We start from the raw sequence: 13,984 nt of genomic DNA on the forward strand, positions 1-13,984 counted from the left end.
TAGTAGCAAAAGGGAATAATGTTTCAAAATGTCAGTTCTAGGTGTCTAATTTAGGGACCTGGAATGTTTCTGATCACCAGGAGCATTAGCTTGTGTAAGCAAGTGCCCTCACCCACCAAAAGGTGGCATGCTTCATCATCGGGCCTGCTCCTCATTGGTGCTGGCACTGCAATGCCCAACGTGCCCCTCAACGGCGCTCTTTGCTGGAGATCTTCTCAATTTGCCAAAGTGATACTGGGGATATATTGTGTATTTCTAGAATAATATTAGGAAGGTAGGAATGAACTATCATATAGAAATGACTATAGATATTTCTAAAGGAAAATTTAATTTAAGGGATAATATCTATGTCAAAGTCAAAAAGTGAGGGAAGCAGGGGGAAAGGATGATCCTAGATTCTCCTAGATGGAAACAGGTTTATTCAAATTAAATATGTTAGTTAAAATTACAAGGTCAATATGTTTCATGCCTATATCGTCAAAAGAAATCGAGTGGCATTTCTTGAGGACCAAACACTATATAGGTGTACCTAATCTTCACTGAAGGAGAGTAAGGGTACTCTACAGTGGATGTTACCCCATCTCTGTGTATAATGTGTTGTGTAACAATTTCTTACAGTTGCCATGCCCCTTCAGGAATAAGCCCTCAAAAACTGTTTTCACTGCAGAAGGCTCCGGCTGTCCTATGAGAAAGCTAGAGTACAGATTAAAATATTGATTCTGCTATCTATGGTTTGGGATCAGCTAGAAGAATAGTTTAAGCACTGTTTTAATATTTATTTAAAGTCCAACTCCATGGTAAAGTTGAGTTTTTCATAAATATTTAGAAAAATAAACTTTTAGAAAGTTACATTTTCTCTGCATGTATGTTGAGACCTAGAGATGAAAACCTTTGTTCCCCCAGCCAGGCTGGCTCCAAACCCAGTAGAAGTAGAGCTACCCCCAGAACCGGTTTTGAGTCACCTTAGAGGAGAAGACCTGACTGTACCTCTAAGTGGGCACTTAAGCTCTGCACAAGGGAGAAAGGGTTCCCCTAGCTTGGTTTCAGGATGGCCTGTTTGCATTTGGGCAAACAGGAAATGGCTAAAAAAGTGGATAGGTAGCCCCCTGGGAACTTTTACCCATTCAGTTATGGAGGAGCTGTGAGTTACATCCACTCACCAGCTGTTGTCAAGCATAAACAAAAATCAACTTCTTTTTAATACTGATTGTAACTGGTCTTCTAGAATCACTAAAAATCTGTGGAACGTGGAAAATCCTGACTTCCGGCCTCCAGATTATCAATGAATGCCAGTTGTGTCAGCAATTTAGCACCAATAGTCCCTTGATAGGAAGCAAAAAAATATAGACTCCACAGGGAGAAAATGCCTGGAGATTGTTTCTCCTTTTGGACTAGAGGCCCATTAAGCAAAGAATGGTCTCCGAACTGTATATACCTGGTGTTAGCCAGTCTCCTCAGAGGATACATCTATGCAGTCAGCTTACTATCCCTTACAAAACCCAAGGTAAGACGTGGGAGATACACAGGAGTTTTGAAATGTAGCATCACCATTTAACACAAAGATGACACTGTCCCTCATTTCTCTGTGTCTTCTTGTATCTCTCTTGCTCTTTCTCTTATAGCAAGTGCTCCAATAACTTTTTGTAAAGTGCCCTATTATCCTTTCCATTGTAAAATTCATATACTATATTTTAAACATGGCTCAGTTGATGCCTATAACATTGTTTTCAAATGAATGCATAGCAACATTTTATGTAAACGTATGTGAGTAGTGTACGATTGTGATCATCATTATTTGTACTCCCTTAGGTATACCAGACTCACTGAAGACCTGCTCAGAGCTGGTTAAGTATCTAACCATGGTGATTTTCACCTGCTCTGCCCAGCATGCTGCTATCAATAGTGGGCAGGTAAGTGAGAACTTTGTGACTACCCTGGAATGTTTTACTGCATCCTTTTACATCACTAACCACGGTCAACCATAATCTGGATAAAGTGTATTTGTGTGTTTATTTATATAGCACAGAATGGCCTGATTACTTACTGGTAATCTTCATTACTCTTAGTCCTACTCATCCATGATCCAGTACTTACCTATGAGGTTTAGTCATCCAATCCCAGGACAGGAAACAAAACAGGAAATACCAACTAACTCTACCCAACCTAAACTGACAACTACAAAAGAGTAGTATTTCCCCTGCACTTCCTGTAATACCAAGCCTCTTATCAAAGGCCTGGATAACAGGGACGGTGGGTGGGTTGAACAACTGGGTCTAGGATGAGTTGAACTAAGATTAATGAAGATTAGGCGTAAGTCATCGGGGCATTACCTCTGCTCCCTCATCTTTGACCCACTCCTTACTTATCAGGTATACCACTGCTTCAATAAAGGCCTTTGATAAGAAAGAAAACCGGAAAGATCAAGATATAATGCAATACCAGACGTGTTATAATGCAAAAATAATCAGGGTAACGCAGATTGCAATATTCCTTATCCAATATTTCGTCAATCATGTAAACGGTCATGCAATCTATAATGTCTCCTCAAGTGTGCTTAGAGACCCAAGTCCCAGCTCTGCAAATGTTCTCCAAAGCCACAGCCTTCAACTCTGCCCAAGAGGCAGCCACTCCTCTCATGGACTGGAATAGGCCAATGCCATAAAATCTGGATTCCAGTGGCTCAGTGTGAAATTGGACGTTTTTGTACCCTTCTCTGGGAGGCAAAAAGTGACAATTAGAGAATTTTACTTCCTGTAAACACTTCATCCATTTCACTGCTCACTTAATGCACCTGATTAAACTGTTCACTGTCAGACCCTGCAGCTTTTGCTGACTCTTATCTGGAAGCTCCAGAACACCGTCGTTTCCCTGGGGACCATATTCACCATGAAATCCCACAAAACCTATATATCTGTATAGCACCCTCGATGTCATGCTCACACTACGACTCTAAGGGCATGAGGTGTGACTACCAGAGTGCTAAAGCTCCTGCTCACCCTTGGTTCTTGCAGTGGGAATTGGGAGTGAACATATGCTTCAGGGACATTGTTCATTTTAGGTCCCTGAGCCTCAAACTCTCCTTCAGGTTCCTATGGTTCATGCTTACTCTTAGGTCCCAAAATTCCTTCTCACTCTAAGGTCTTCAATGCTCTTATTTGTCTCAATGTCTCTTGCTCACCAGGGGGCACCAAGGCTCCTACTCAATGTCATTTACTTGTGGCTCCTGGCAATGCTCAAGTCTCCGGATCTTTCTCAGGGATATTGACAAATGAAGCTCCTGCTCACCTTATGGCTATGGGGCACATGCTGATTCTCATGTTGCTGAATATCCTTCTCAATTTTAGATCCCATATATTCTTGCTTACCTTCAGATCACTGACATTCCTGGTCACCTTGAGGACCCCTGAGGTTTCTGTCCAGTCTTAGATAGTCAGGAATGTCCCTGCTAAACCTCAGGTATTCATTGGCTGTACACATCCAAGCCTTTTGTGGACCCTTTTTGTTGCCACACATAAGTCTCATAGCGTGTGATGTCTTGAGGATCTAACGAAGCTTGGTACTTGCTGACTTTTATATTATGTGGAAGAGGCATGATATGAATCTTCTTGACATACTGCAAGACATCCCTTCAGCTACAGCCTTTCTTTTCATTTTCTCTATATATATATATTATCTGCACCCTTGCTCTCTCTTTCACTCACCCACACATGTGAACAGCCCTGATGTGTATCCCTCTCTCCCCTTTCTGTACCCTCTCATTTCACCTGCACTATCACATTCTCACCTAGCACTTTTACTGGATTTTCTATGTTTCTGTATTTCTGTCTATCTATTATACCAACATTTAATTCTCTGTCTCCCGCCTTCTGCCTTTCTCTAATTCTACAAACCCCTCTATTTATTTGAATCATTTTCCTTCCCATTCTTCCCCTATCTCGTTTTACTTCTCTTTCTTCCTGTCTTTTCTCTACACCTCTTAATTGCTCTGATATTCCCCGTTGCCATCACCACTGCACTATTTCCATCTCTTTCTCTTATTCTATAAATCCCCCCTCTTGCTCCTCTGTCTCCTGTGTATGCTCTATCCTTCATTGTTTTCCTACCTCTCATGTCCTTAATACCCACTGTCTCAACTTCTATTGCCTTTTTGAGTTTTACTTTAGTTTCTTTTACCTGTTTTGAAAATTCTCCCTTTCTTCAATTGTGTTTTTTCATGTCAGTCACCCTCATTTTTCTTTAGGACTGAAGGGGCATATCAACAACAAGGGGCGATAATTATCGCCCAGCACGCCTAGCGCTGATTTCCCTAACACCGGCTACCGCTGAATTAAATCGCTGAGTTAGCGCGTTATCATCAACGCATAGCTCAAGGGCGATATATAATCCAGCGATAGCGGGGTAATCGCCGGTTTTGCAGGGAACATCGCTGGTTTTCCAGCGATGCTCCGTGCAAAACGGCGATATGCTTGATGATACGACCCTGTGGTCGTAACACATCAATCCACCTCCCATTGTCAACATACAATAGTCAGGATTTTAGCAGACGTTAGTTTTCGGCGAAAACCGCGGTATTCGCAAAAAACTAACGTCTACTAAAATCCTGAAGGCCACCTTGTAAATATCGCTATATGCATTTAGCTATAATTTACAAGGTAGTCCGTCAGGGGTACACCCAGTGACGCCCACTTTGCATCTCATTAAAGATGCAAAGCAAGGCGTCTGCAAAGCAGCTGATAACATGCGCTAATGCATGTTAGCACCGGCTTGCAAATAGGGCGAAAAGATTATCTCCGATTTTTGGCTTTAAAAGCCAAAAAAGCGGATATAAGGCCCTTGATAATATGCCTGAACTTGTTTGTGTCATTTACCCAGTATTGGTGTCCCATTTACTGACTTGCTGTTGTCAGGAACTACCTGCTTTAGCAAACCTTGACATTTGCAGAAGACCATTCTCTGTAGACATTAAAGAAATTTCTGTTCTTGTGAGTGCTTTAATTTTTGCATGCTTCCAAAGGTTGTTCAGGAGCGTAGGGCCTTGTTTTACTTTTAGTAGAGGACAGACAAAAAGTCTGAGTTATAGTTGTTTGGTAATGGAACATCCATCTATTTAACCCCTTCGCCGCGGCACGAATTCCGCCGCGGCGTTGGGGGGGTTCGGGGTCAGCGCGGCACCGCCATGCTCGTGACGGAACCACTCCATCATGAGCCACGGGCACGCTGTGCTCATGACGGAGTGGTTCCGTCACGACTCCGCCCGCTTGCATTATTCGCCCGCACAGGCGGGGAATCAGCGCCGCGTGGGCGGATTGGCCGCAGCGGCCGCAGCATGACGGAACCACTCCATCATGAGCACACGGCGCCCGTGGCTCATGACGGAGTGGTTCCGTCATGAGCACGCAAGGGGTTAAAACAGTGCAGAATCCACAGGTGGCATTTCGTTTATCATACTATCCCTTTCTAGAAGGGACAGGCGCATACTCTTCCTTGCTTGGGCTTTACCCTGGATTCCTCTTTTCCTCTAGGTGTTGCCAAACTCTAAATCAAGCTGTAGACTGCTGTAAAGTTAGAACTCTGACGTGTGTGTGAGGCCTTGATCCATCCTGTCCTTATTAATACTTACCAGGAAATGTCTACAATTCTCTTCTGCATCCATCCTTTACCTTCTCATTCACTGTTCTACCCTTCTCTAAACTTAATCTTTTCTCACTTTGTCTTTTTCTTGGCCTTTTCCTTCTCTCATTTCTCCCTCTTTGACTCACTCCATGTGCTTATCCAGAATTACTTCCTTCTTCTCTACCCTCTTTCCTCCATTATCTCCCTCAATCATTCCTCCGTCTTTCCCCTTCCTCTCCATTTGTCTCTACTACCCACTTCTTCTCCAATTTCCATTTGTCTGTCTATCTCCTTTGCTTATTTCTCCTCTGCTTTCAAATCTCCTTTTGCTCCAAGAAACAGGGTGAATCTGTTTTTTTCCACTGCAACACTTTCAGAAAAATATGTTTTACCCATTTCTAGTCATATTCTAGCATATTTACTAACATATCACGCATCACAGCATTTCACCTTGCTACATAATAGGGAAAGAGCAGGCATGCCCCACACTAAACAATATATGGCTCATACCGGTCATTTCCCAGCGCTGGCGCACAATGTGCTGCATCGCACCAATGCTGGCACGCTTGCACCACAGTGCAAGGGTGTCTGTTTGTAGCCAAGATTGTTTTTGTGCAGTAATGGACACCTTCCTGACCAAAACAATCCCCTGGAGCATATTCCTCTGTCTATATTTGCTGCATAATGCAGATATTACTCCTTGTTACACCTCACCTGGGAAGGCATAGCATTCTGATGCATTCCCAGGTCTACCAATATTGGTAAATCTGGGAATGCTTCAGAATCCATGGCATTCCATGCTCCACCCATGGAATGCCTTCCCAGAGCAGAGTAACGCAATGCCGCGATTTGCACTGCGTTGGGTTACTCTGGATTTATCAAGCCACACAGGGCCACGCAAGGTGGCCTTGCATGGCGTGACAAATCCTACTTAGTTTTTGCGTCAGACTTGTACCCCCTTCATAGTGCAAGGGTGATGCAAAATCGACATAAATATGCCTATTAGTGTTTTTTCTGAAGTTCCATCACTTGTGAGCTGTGCACAGCAATATCCCCATTCAATAAACAGATGGAATTTCATTAGAACTAAACTCCCAATCTCAATCTGGTATACCACTGCACGGTTTTCAAACCAAAAAGACTGGCATGAAGCACCCTTAACTTTTGTATTTGATCATTGTGGCTTATTGGGAGAGACTAAAGCCCACGTCCCCTGCCCAAGACTTTCTAATTGTATTGCTCAAAAGTTGCAGCTCCCCGAGGACTCAATGTCCTCTCCTGAGGCCTGGGGTGTGAGGAGGTGCACCCCATTCTGTGCCTCCTCAGCTGGCCCATTTGCATTCTGCTCCTCCTCGGCCGGTCCATTGACATTATGCACATGACAATGGACTGGCCTGCCTCTGAGGTTTGCTTAGAGTCACACTCACCAAAGCTGTAGCAGCCTTTCCGGTTTTGCACCTGCAGGAAAGTCGGTACAGGTATATGGACCTGCTTTATTTGCTTCTCAATGACCTTGGGTGTGCCAGGATCTTGCTTTGGTGGCTTGGCCCAACCTCTAGACCCGGGCCTGAATGTCACCTCCTAAGAACGAGAGCAGCAGAAGCCCTTGTTTCCAGCCCCACCATGTCTGTAATAGAGAGATCATGAACATTGCAGTGGACTGATCGCTCAATTATGTGTGACTTTCCATCACCATCTCCTCTATGGCAGTCATGTGAACCATGGCAGTGTGTTAAGGAGCAGACAGCCCCTAAAATCTCAGGAGAAAAGTCCTAGCTCATCACAGCCCGTTATCATTTCAGTACAGGAAACATACCCACACGTTGAGGGTACAGTTCCAGTACCCATATTAGTTACTGCAGTTACACCGTACCAGATAGCCATGGAAGAATATTGACTTTTTCCCCTTGACTGGCTCATGCCATGCTTTTGATAGCACTGTCTGGGGATAAAGCCCCACCACAGTGGTTTGGAACATTAAATGGGTGGGCTCTCTGCCACCTATGTGGCAGAGGCAAAACATCTGCCACAATGGAAGCAGGACAACACAGCTCCCAATGTTCAAATGTGACTCTAAGCATTTAAATACTTGAGACAGCAAGATTCTAGCTGAGAGGTTGATGGGTGAAGTGGCAACCCTGGTCCACGAGGACCAGTGTGGGTTCAAATTCTGGGAGGTGCACAGCCTTGAACTTGCGAAGGCTTGCAGATGTGAGGCACTCAGTACACTACAGTGACTGTACACTGGCTCTGGTTTCGGTAGACATTATGAAAGCATTTGACACAGTGGAGTGGCAATATCTAGCTTGTGCTCCGGAGAATGGGGTTTAGACCCCTCTTCTGCACTAGTGTCAGATTATTGTACATGGAGCACAGGGCTAGAGTGTGCAGTGGGGGGTGCTAACTGAAGAATGGAGTGTTAGGAGGGCACACTGCTCTTTGCCCTGGCGATGGAGCCACTAGTGGCAAAGCTTCAGAAAGACATACAAATAATTTGGCATTGTGGTGGGGGAGGTCACTCTTCTGTTATCCCTATAGGCAGAGGATGTGCTGGTTTACCTGCAGCGCCTGGAGCATTTGGTCATCATGCTCTTGGCACATATGGAAGAATTCGGCATGGTAGCAGGCCTGCATATTAACAGTCATAAATCATTATTGTTTCCTCTCAGGGCCCGGGCAGGCACCCACAGGGAAGATTTGCCCCTGCTATGCCTGAAATAGGAAACTACCTTGTTCGGCTATTTAGGGATTCCAGTTGGACTACCATCGAGGTCTTGCTTCAGTACTGTGTTGAGCCATTGTTCAAAAGACTGATGAAGTCCGTATGATTCTGGATCACACTGCTGCTGTCCATGGCAGGGATGGTTGCAGTAGCTAAGATGGGGTTCCTACCCAGATGCTTGTATGTACTTCAGAATGCTCTCTATACGCTGCCGTGCAGCTTGTTCAAGACTTTGATTAGTCTGCTTGTTTCCCTTGTGTGGGTGGGGAAGTGAAGTAGGGTGGCACTACTACAGCTTAAGCAGGACCAGTAGGAGGGTATCATGACCCTTCTGAACTTAGAATTATACTACTCTGCATCCAAATTGCAGCCTGCTGAAAAGCTGGCACCCAGAGAAGAAAACCGGGAAACACGGGTACTGCGTGGCACATATGGCGAGTACTCCTTGATGGCTCTACTGATGCGTGTCAAGCGTGTACCACCAGGCAGCCCTTAGCTGATCCATCAGTTGGCAGAGGTGTGAGGATGAGTGGTCATGAGAGTACATAAACAAACTCTATTTGCTATGAACCTAATTCTATTGACGCTACTCCCATTTAGTTGTATTGAGGAGGACATGTCCATAATGAGATGGTGAGGAGGATGCAAAAATTGGGTGACTCATATTCTCATACCTTTGCGGAGGCATGGGAGACTTTTGCACTGGGGGTAAGTTGATTTTTGCAATACGCCAAATTGGCAAGTACGGCACGGGGAATTTGGACTAACTTCCCAAGAGCACCCCAGCAGACATAAACCTTACACCTAATATTGATGGCGGCATCAGCAAGACATTTGGGGACACATAGCTACAAGACACTGAGGATGAACAGGACCTGGTCAGATCCAGTGATGTGGTGGGCATGGGGGAGGATTTGGAGACACCCCTAACAGTCCCGAAATGGGACGTGTCCTGCACACTGGTTAAGACAGTCTCGTGCTACGCTAGATTTAAATGGAAAGACTTTAATTTTGTATATTGCACCTACCTAATGCTGGTCCAGCTCAGCAGGATGTATGCGGACAGAGGGGCAGATTGCCTCAGATGTGGAAGGGAGGGAACCTCATTCCTACATATGGCCTGGGAGTACCGGAGGGTGCATGATTTTTGGCTTAGAGTGATTGTGAGGTTGAGGGCGGTGACTGTGTTGACAATCGAAGGACTGCTCAAAGTATGCCTGCATGACATTATTGAAAAGGGGTAAATGCAATGGAAGTTTATGAAGCTGGCATTAGTCTTAGCTAAGAGAAGAGTTGCTATTGGATGGCTCAGTTCTAGGGCCCCTTCCATAACACTATGGTGTAGGAATGTAGACAAATTGGTGTTTTCTGTGGAAACTTAGTCGTAGGGATGATAAGCTGAAGGAGGACTTGGAAACATCGGCTGTAGTAATAACAAAAACTATGCACACAGAACAAAAGGCAGAGGATGGATGGGGTGGAATCTCAAGACACAGCCCCCTTCAGCATGCAGGAACAAACCCAGGGGGTTGGGGGGATCACTCATGACTGCTCTGGGCTCTTGATGGCTGCTGGGTGGTTTGGGGAGGGGGGGAGAATAACAGGACTACCCAGCTGCTGAATACCCCAAAACATAACTACTCTTTTTGCCATGTGAGAAATAGTTCCCGAAAAGGAGGCAAAGATGGGACTAGCCGAGAAGGGAACTGGGACTGGAGGGAAGGGTGGTTGACATCCATGTAAGGTATCAACTCTGCAGAGGAATGAACATAGTAAACGCACCATTCTCTGTTCTCTTTTTTATTGTTTAAGTCATTGCTAAATGCTTTAATGGTGGAATGTAATGTATACAAGCATACCGTGGAAGTCATGTTTATGTAATGCATACAATGCTGATAAATGATAAACAGATAATTAGGAAAGAAATACTTGAGCCAGCACTATCCCTCAGGATGCAGGGCTTAGGCATTGCTTCAATCTCTCCTGAAACACGTCCTACAAGTTTTGAATTTGGGCTGAAGAGCTTTCAATTCAATCTACTAAGACTCTGCTTGTAAATTTGTATTTAGGTAGACTAATTCTCTTTTCCTTACGTATCCCATATGCATTTGCTTTTACCACTGCAGTATGATTTCTGTTCCTGGATGCCCAATGCTCCGGCCTCCATGAGGAATCCTCCACCAAGAGCGAAGGGTTTGGCCACCTTGGAGAGTGTCCTGGAGACCTTGCCAGAGGTGAACAGCACTTGCACCATTATCTCGGTCCTCTTGATGCTTTCTCGGTGGTCCGTAGACATAGTAAGTAATGTTTAAACCTTGAGCAGCATTATGCCACTAAATCTGTATTGTGTGTAAGGGATTTGTGCACTGTATTGCCTTTGCTGCACCTGTTTTGTTTGAGAAACCTTCTACTGGTGGTGCCGTGAGTCATCCCTGAGGGAAAAGAACAAAACAGTTGGCAAACAAAGATACAATTTAAGGTTTAGAAAAGATACACCCACTAAGTAGATGCTATGTGGCAGTTTCTGAGGTAACTAGCAAATAATCCTTGAATCCTAATAACTGGATAGCTTTTAAAACAAAAAATAACCAGCTGGCTTACAGAAAACTGCAAGTGGCATCAATATGTAGGAGTTGTGACTCCAACATCAGCCTCACTTTTTTCTTCCACTTTTAATTGGTGTGAATTGCCTGTACAATAGTAGATGCCTGCCTCTCATACCATGCATCATATTGCTGGCATATGCACACATTGCCATTAGCAATGTTGGGTCCTCCCAAATAGGATCACATTACTTCAAGTTCACTGGATGTAAGATCCCTGCCCAACTTGATGAAAAGTCACCAAACCAAGATAGTTTTTAGTGTCCATAGATGTGAAGGACACACAAGGGAAGGAGACAAAGACATACCCCTCTGTCTCCTTCAGGTTCTGTTGAGGAGACATTACACCCCGTAGCCTCTCAAATGAAGAGATGGTTTCAGTTCAGATGAGAGGTGATACAGAGGCACCAGCATTTGAGCACCCCAGAATGGCACATCACCAGGCTATTGAAATGTGTTCACTGTTTGTAAACACTGAGGTTATTTGGCCTTAGGCTTATATATACAAAATACACACACACACACTGAAATAAGCATAGGTGAAGTGAAGTGATGTTATATGTTGGTGAAAATGTTGGTTAAAATGCAACATTTTAAACTAAAGAAAACAATGATAATCTCCAGTTAAAGTTAACTGAAGTAACCGCGGCTTGCACCTGTGCACAGTGTTTTCATCAATGATGTAATTTCAAATTTGGTCAGTGATGTTATCAAAGCTATAATGGAACATGTTATCAGTGCTGTAATATCACATTAATTTTTTTCCATTGAATTTCTAGTTTTATTTTTAATGGAAAGTAACTATCTAAAGATATGTAATTTTAAGTAAGGCAGACCTACTGGCTTTCTGAAAGGGTCAAAACACCAACATATAAAAGGCTGGTTTATTGGTTTTAGCAAAGGTTCAGCACATCAACCTATATAAAGCAGATCTGTCGGCTTTGTCAACAAGCACCTTCCTGCACAAAAACAATCCATAGTGGCAGCCCACATAGAAAGAGGAAACAACTAGGAGAAATAAAGATATTTTTCCTTGTTACACCTCACCTGGGGAGGCATATCTTTTTAGTGCATTCCCAGGTTTATCAGTTCTGGTAAATCTGGGAATGCGTCAAAAGCCATGGGATTTGCTTGGGAACAACCACTGCAACGCCCATAGAACTCCTCCCTGCGCAATGAAGCAATTTGCACTGCTTTGCATGACTCCAAATTTATGAAACCATTCAAAGCCACGCAAAGTGGCTTTGAGTGGCTTCGTAATTATGACTTTGAGCCTTGTGTCTTGCATGTATCACGTGTCATGGTGCAAGCATGATACAAGACACTCGTAAATATGCCCCCTGGTGTACTATACCAAATATGTGCTCTCCACCGAGATTCTGCACTTACATCACAGCTAATTTGCGTGGCATACATGCCCTTAGTTGAACTCGAAGAATTCCAGTTGAGTGCTTTTAAAATGTAGCTAATCTTTCTGGTCACATGATACAACATTGTGTTTATTTAACAAGCCCCCTCAGTTGCAAACTATCCCATGTAACAAAGGTTAAAAATTGCCACATCCAAAGAAGAGACCTGCGTGTTTTTAAAATTAATGCACAGAATTATACATGAACGCTTTTGATTAGTCAAAATTAAAGGTAATATTCGATAAAATATAGGGCATTCTTGGGAACATGTCTATGTATCTGAGTCCTTGCACATGTTCATTTTGCACATCCCGGTCTTTTTTGACAGACTCCATTGGGTTGGTATCCTGAAGAATACTTCACAGAAGAGGAGCCCAAGCAATGCATCAAGGACTTCCGGCAGCGTGTGGCCCAGATAACCCTGCGCATCGAAGAGAGGAACAGATCCCTGGCCCTGAAATACAACTACCTGGACCCCAAAGAGATAGAGAACAGCATTTCTATATAAGCAAAATGATATGCCCTGGCCTTTCAACATGCATTTTGGTTCTCCTTCCAACTTTGCAGAAGTTTGGTGATGGATCTCTAGCAGACCTTACTCTTTATCTCCAGCCCTTCACAGTCTTGCCCCATGCCTGACCTGCCTGCCCCATATTTGCTGTCATTTTCTCTTGTCAACCCTTATTGTTTGTACTACTAGGCACAGTGGAATCACCTTGAATGCCTCACTCAGGTTCTCCAAGTTCTGAAGACAGATTCATTGTTCCCCAAGAATTCCAGTCAGTAAGCCACCTTTAGTTAGAGAAAGTCGTACTACTCCACAAACACAGCTTTCTTCAAGAGGGATAACAGCATGTGAGCTCTGGACAGCATCCGTGGGCGTCAGTAGCAAAACTGTGGGGTGTGGCAAGGAGCCACAGAGACTCCGAAGTAGAATACTGATACTTATCATCCTGAGCTGAACAGGGACCTCTGAAGGTGGGGTCCAACACTGCACCAAAGGAGCTGCATCAGACATCCCCATTTGACCGAAGAGGCTTTAGGGGTCTGTGGTATGCCCCCTGGTGGTGGTGTATTTCAGCTGAAACCCCAAAATATCTAGATCCCGTATCATGATTGTCTATGTCACAATATTTTTCTGAGTTAGTGTTATATTTTCAGACAGCACATCTCAGAAAGAGGCACATCTTACTCACTGTTTCCATGCGGTACCAACTCAATAAAGCACTGACTTAAAGAAATATCTGGCTAAATGAATTCACTTTACACCCTGCAGGCACATAAAATATGAGCCAACTCTGTGCTAAGTCAGCACAACTCACCATCATGCGGCCCCTGCCGACATACGACTTACTTTATGGTCTGATCGCTACAGTAATCCCGAATAGCAAGGGAGTGTTGTGTTGTTCGCTAGTCCATTCCTAGACTCATCTAAGGAGATGATGGTGGCCCACCGCAGACAATCACAAAGACAAACCTTGTAGAATTATCTTACTATAAAAATAGCAGCTGTGGTTATGTGGGAAAGGTAAGGGGAAACAGTACTAGGCAGAGTGGACACAAGACAATCTCTAAATAAACAATGAGATGTAAAAAAGAGACTGGGTTTTACGGTCTTATGATACAATAAACATCTG

General features: G+C 44.0%; 1 protein-coding gene across 1 annotated transcript in view; it reads left to right on the top strand.

The window, feature by feature from the left end:
• LOC146780156 (hydroperoxide isomerase ALOXE3-like) overlaps nt 1-13,588 on the top strand; it is a 110,879-nt gene extending 97,291 nt beyond the window's left edge. Inside the window, exons 12-14 of the mRNA XM_085636702.1 lie at nt 1,810-1,910; nt 10,462-10,632; nt 12,676-13,588. Coding sequence (XP_085492828.1) covers nt 1,810-1,910; nt 10,462-10,632; nt 12,676-12,855 — 452 coding nt within the window. The 3' untranslated portion in view covers nt 12,856-13,588. The remainder of the gene's footprint in view (nt 1-1,809; nt 1,911-10,461; nt 10,633-12,675) is intronic.
• The last annotated feature ends 396 nt before the right edge of the window (nt 13,589-13,984 follow it).

This window comes from Triturus cristatus, chromosome 12 (assembly GCF_964204655.1).
Source record: "Triturus cristatus chromosome 12, aTriCri1.1, whole genome shotgun sequence".
NCBI lineage: Eukaryota > Metazoa > Chordata > Amphibia > Caudata > Salamandridae > Triturus > Triturus cristatus.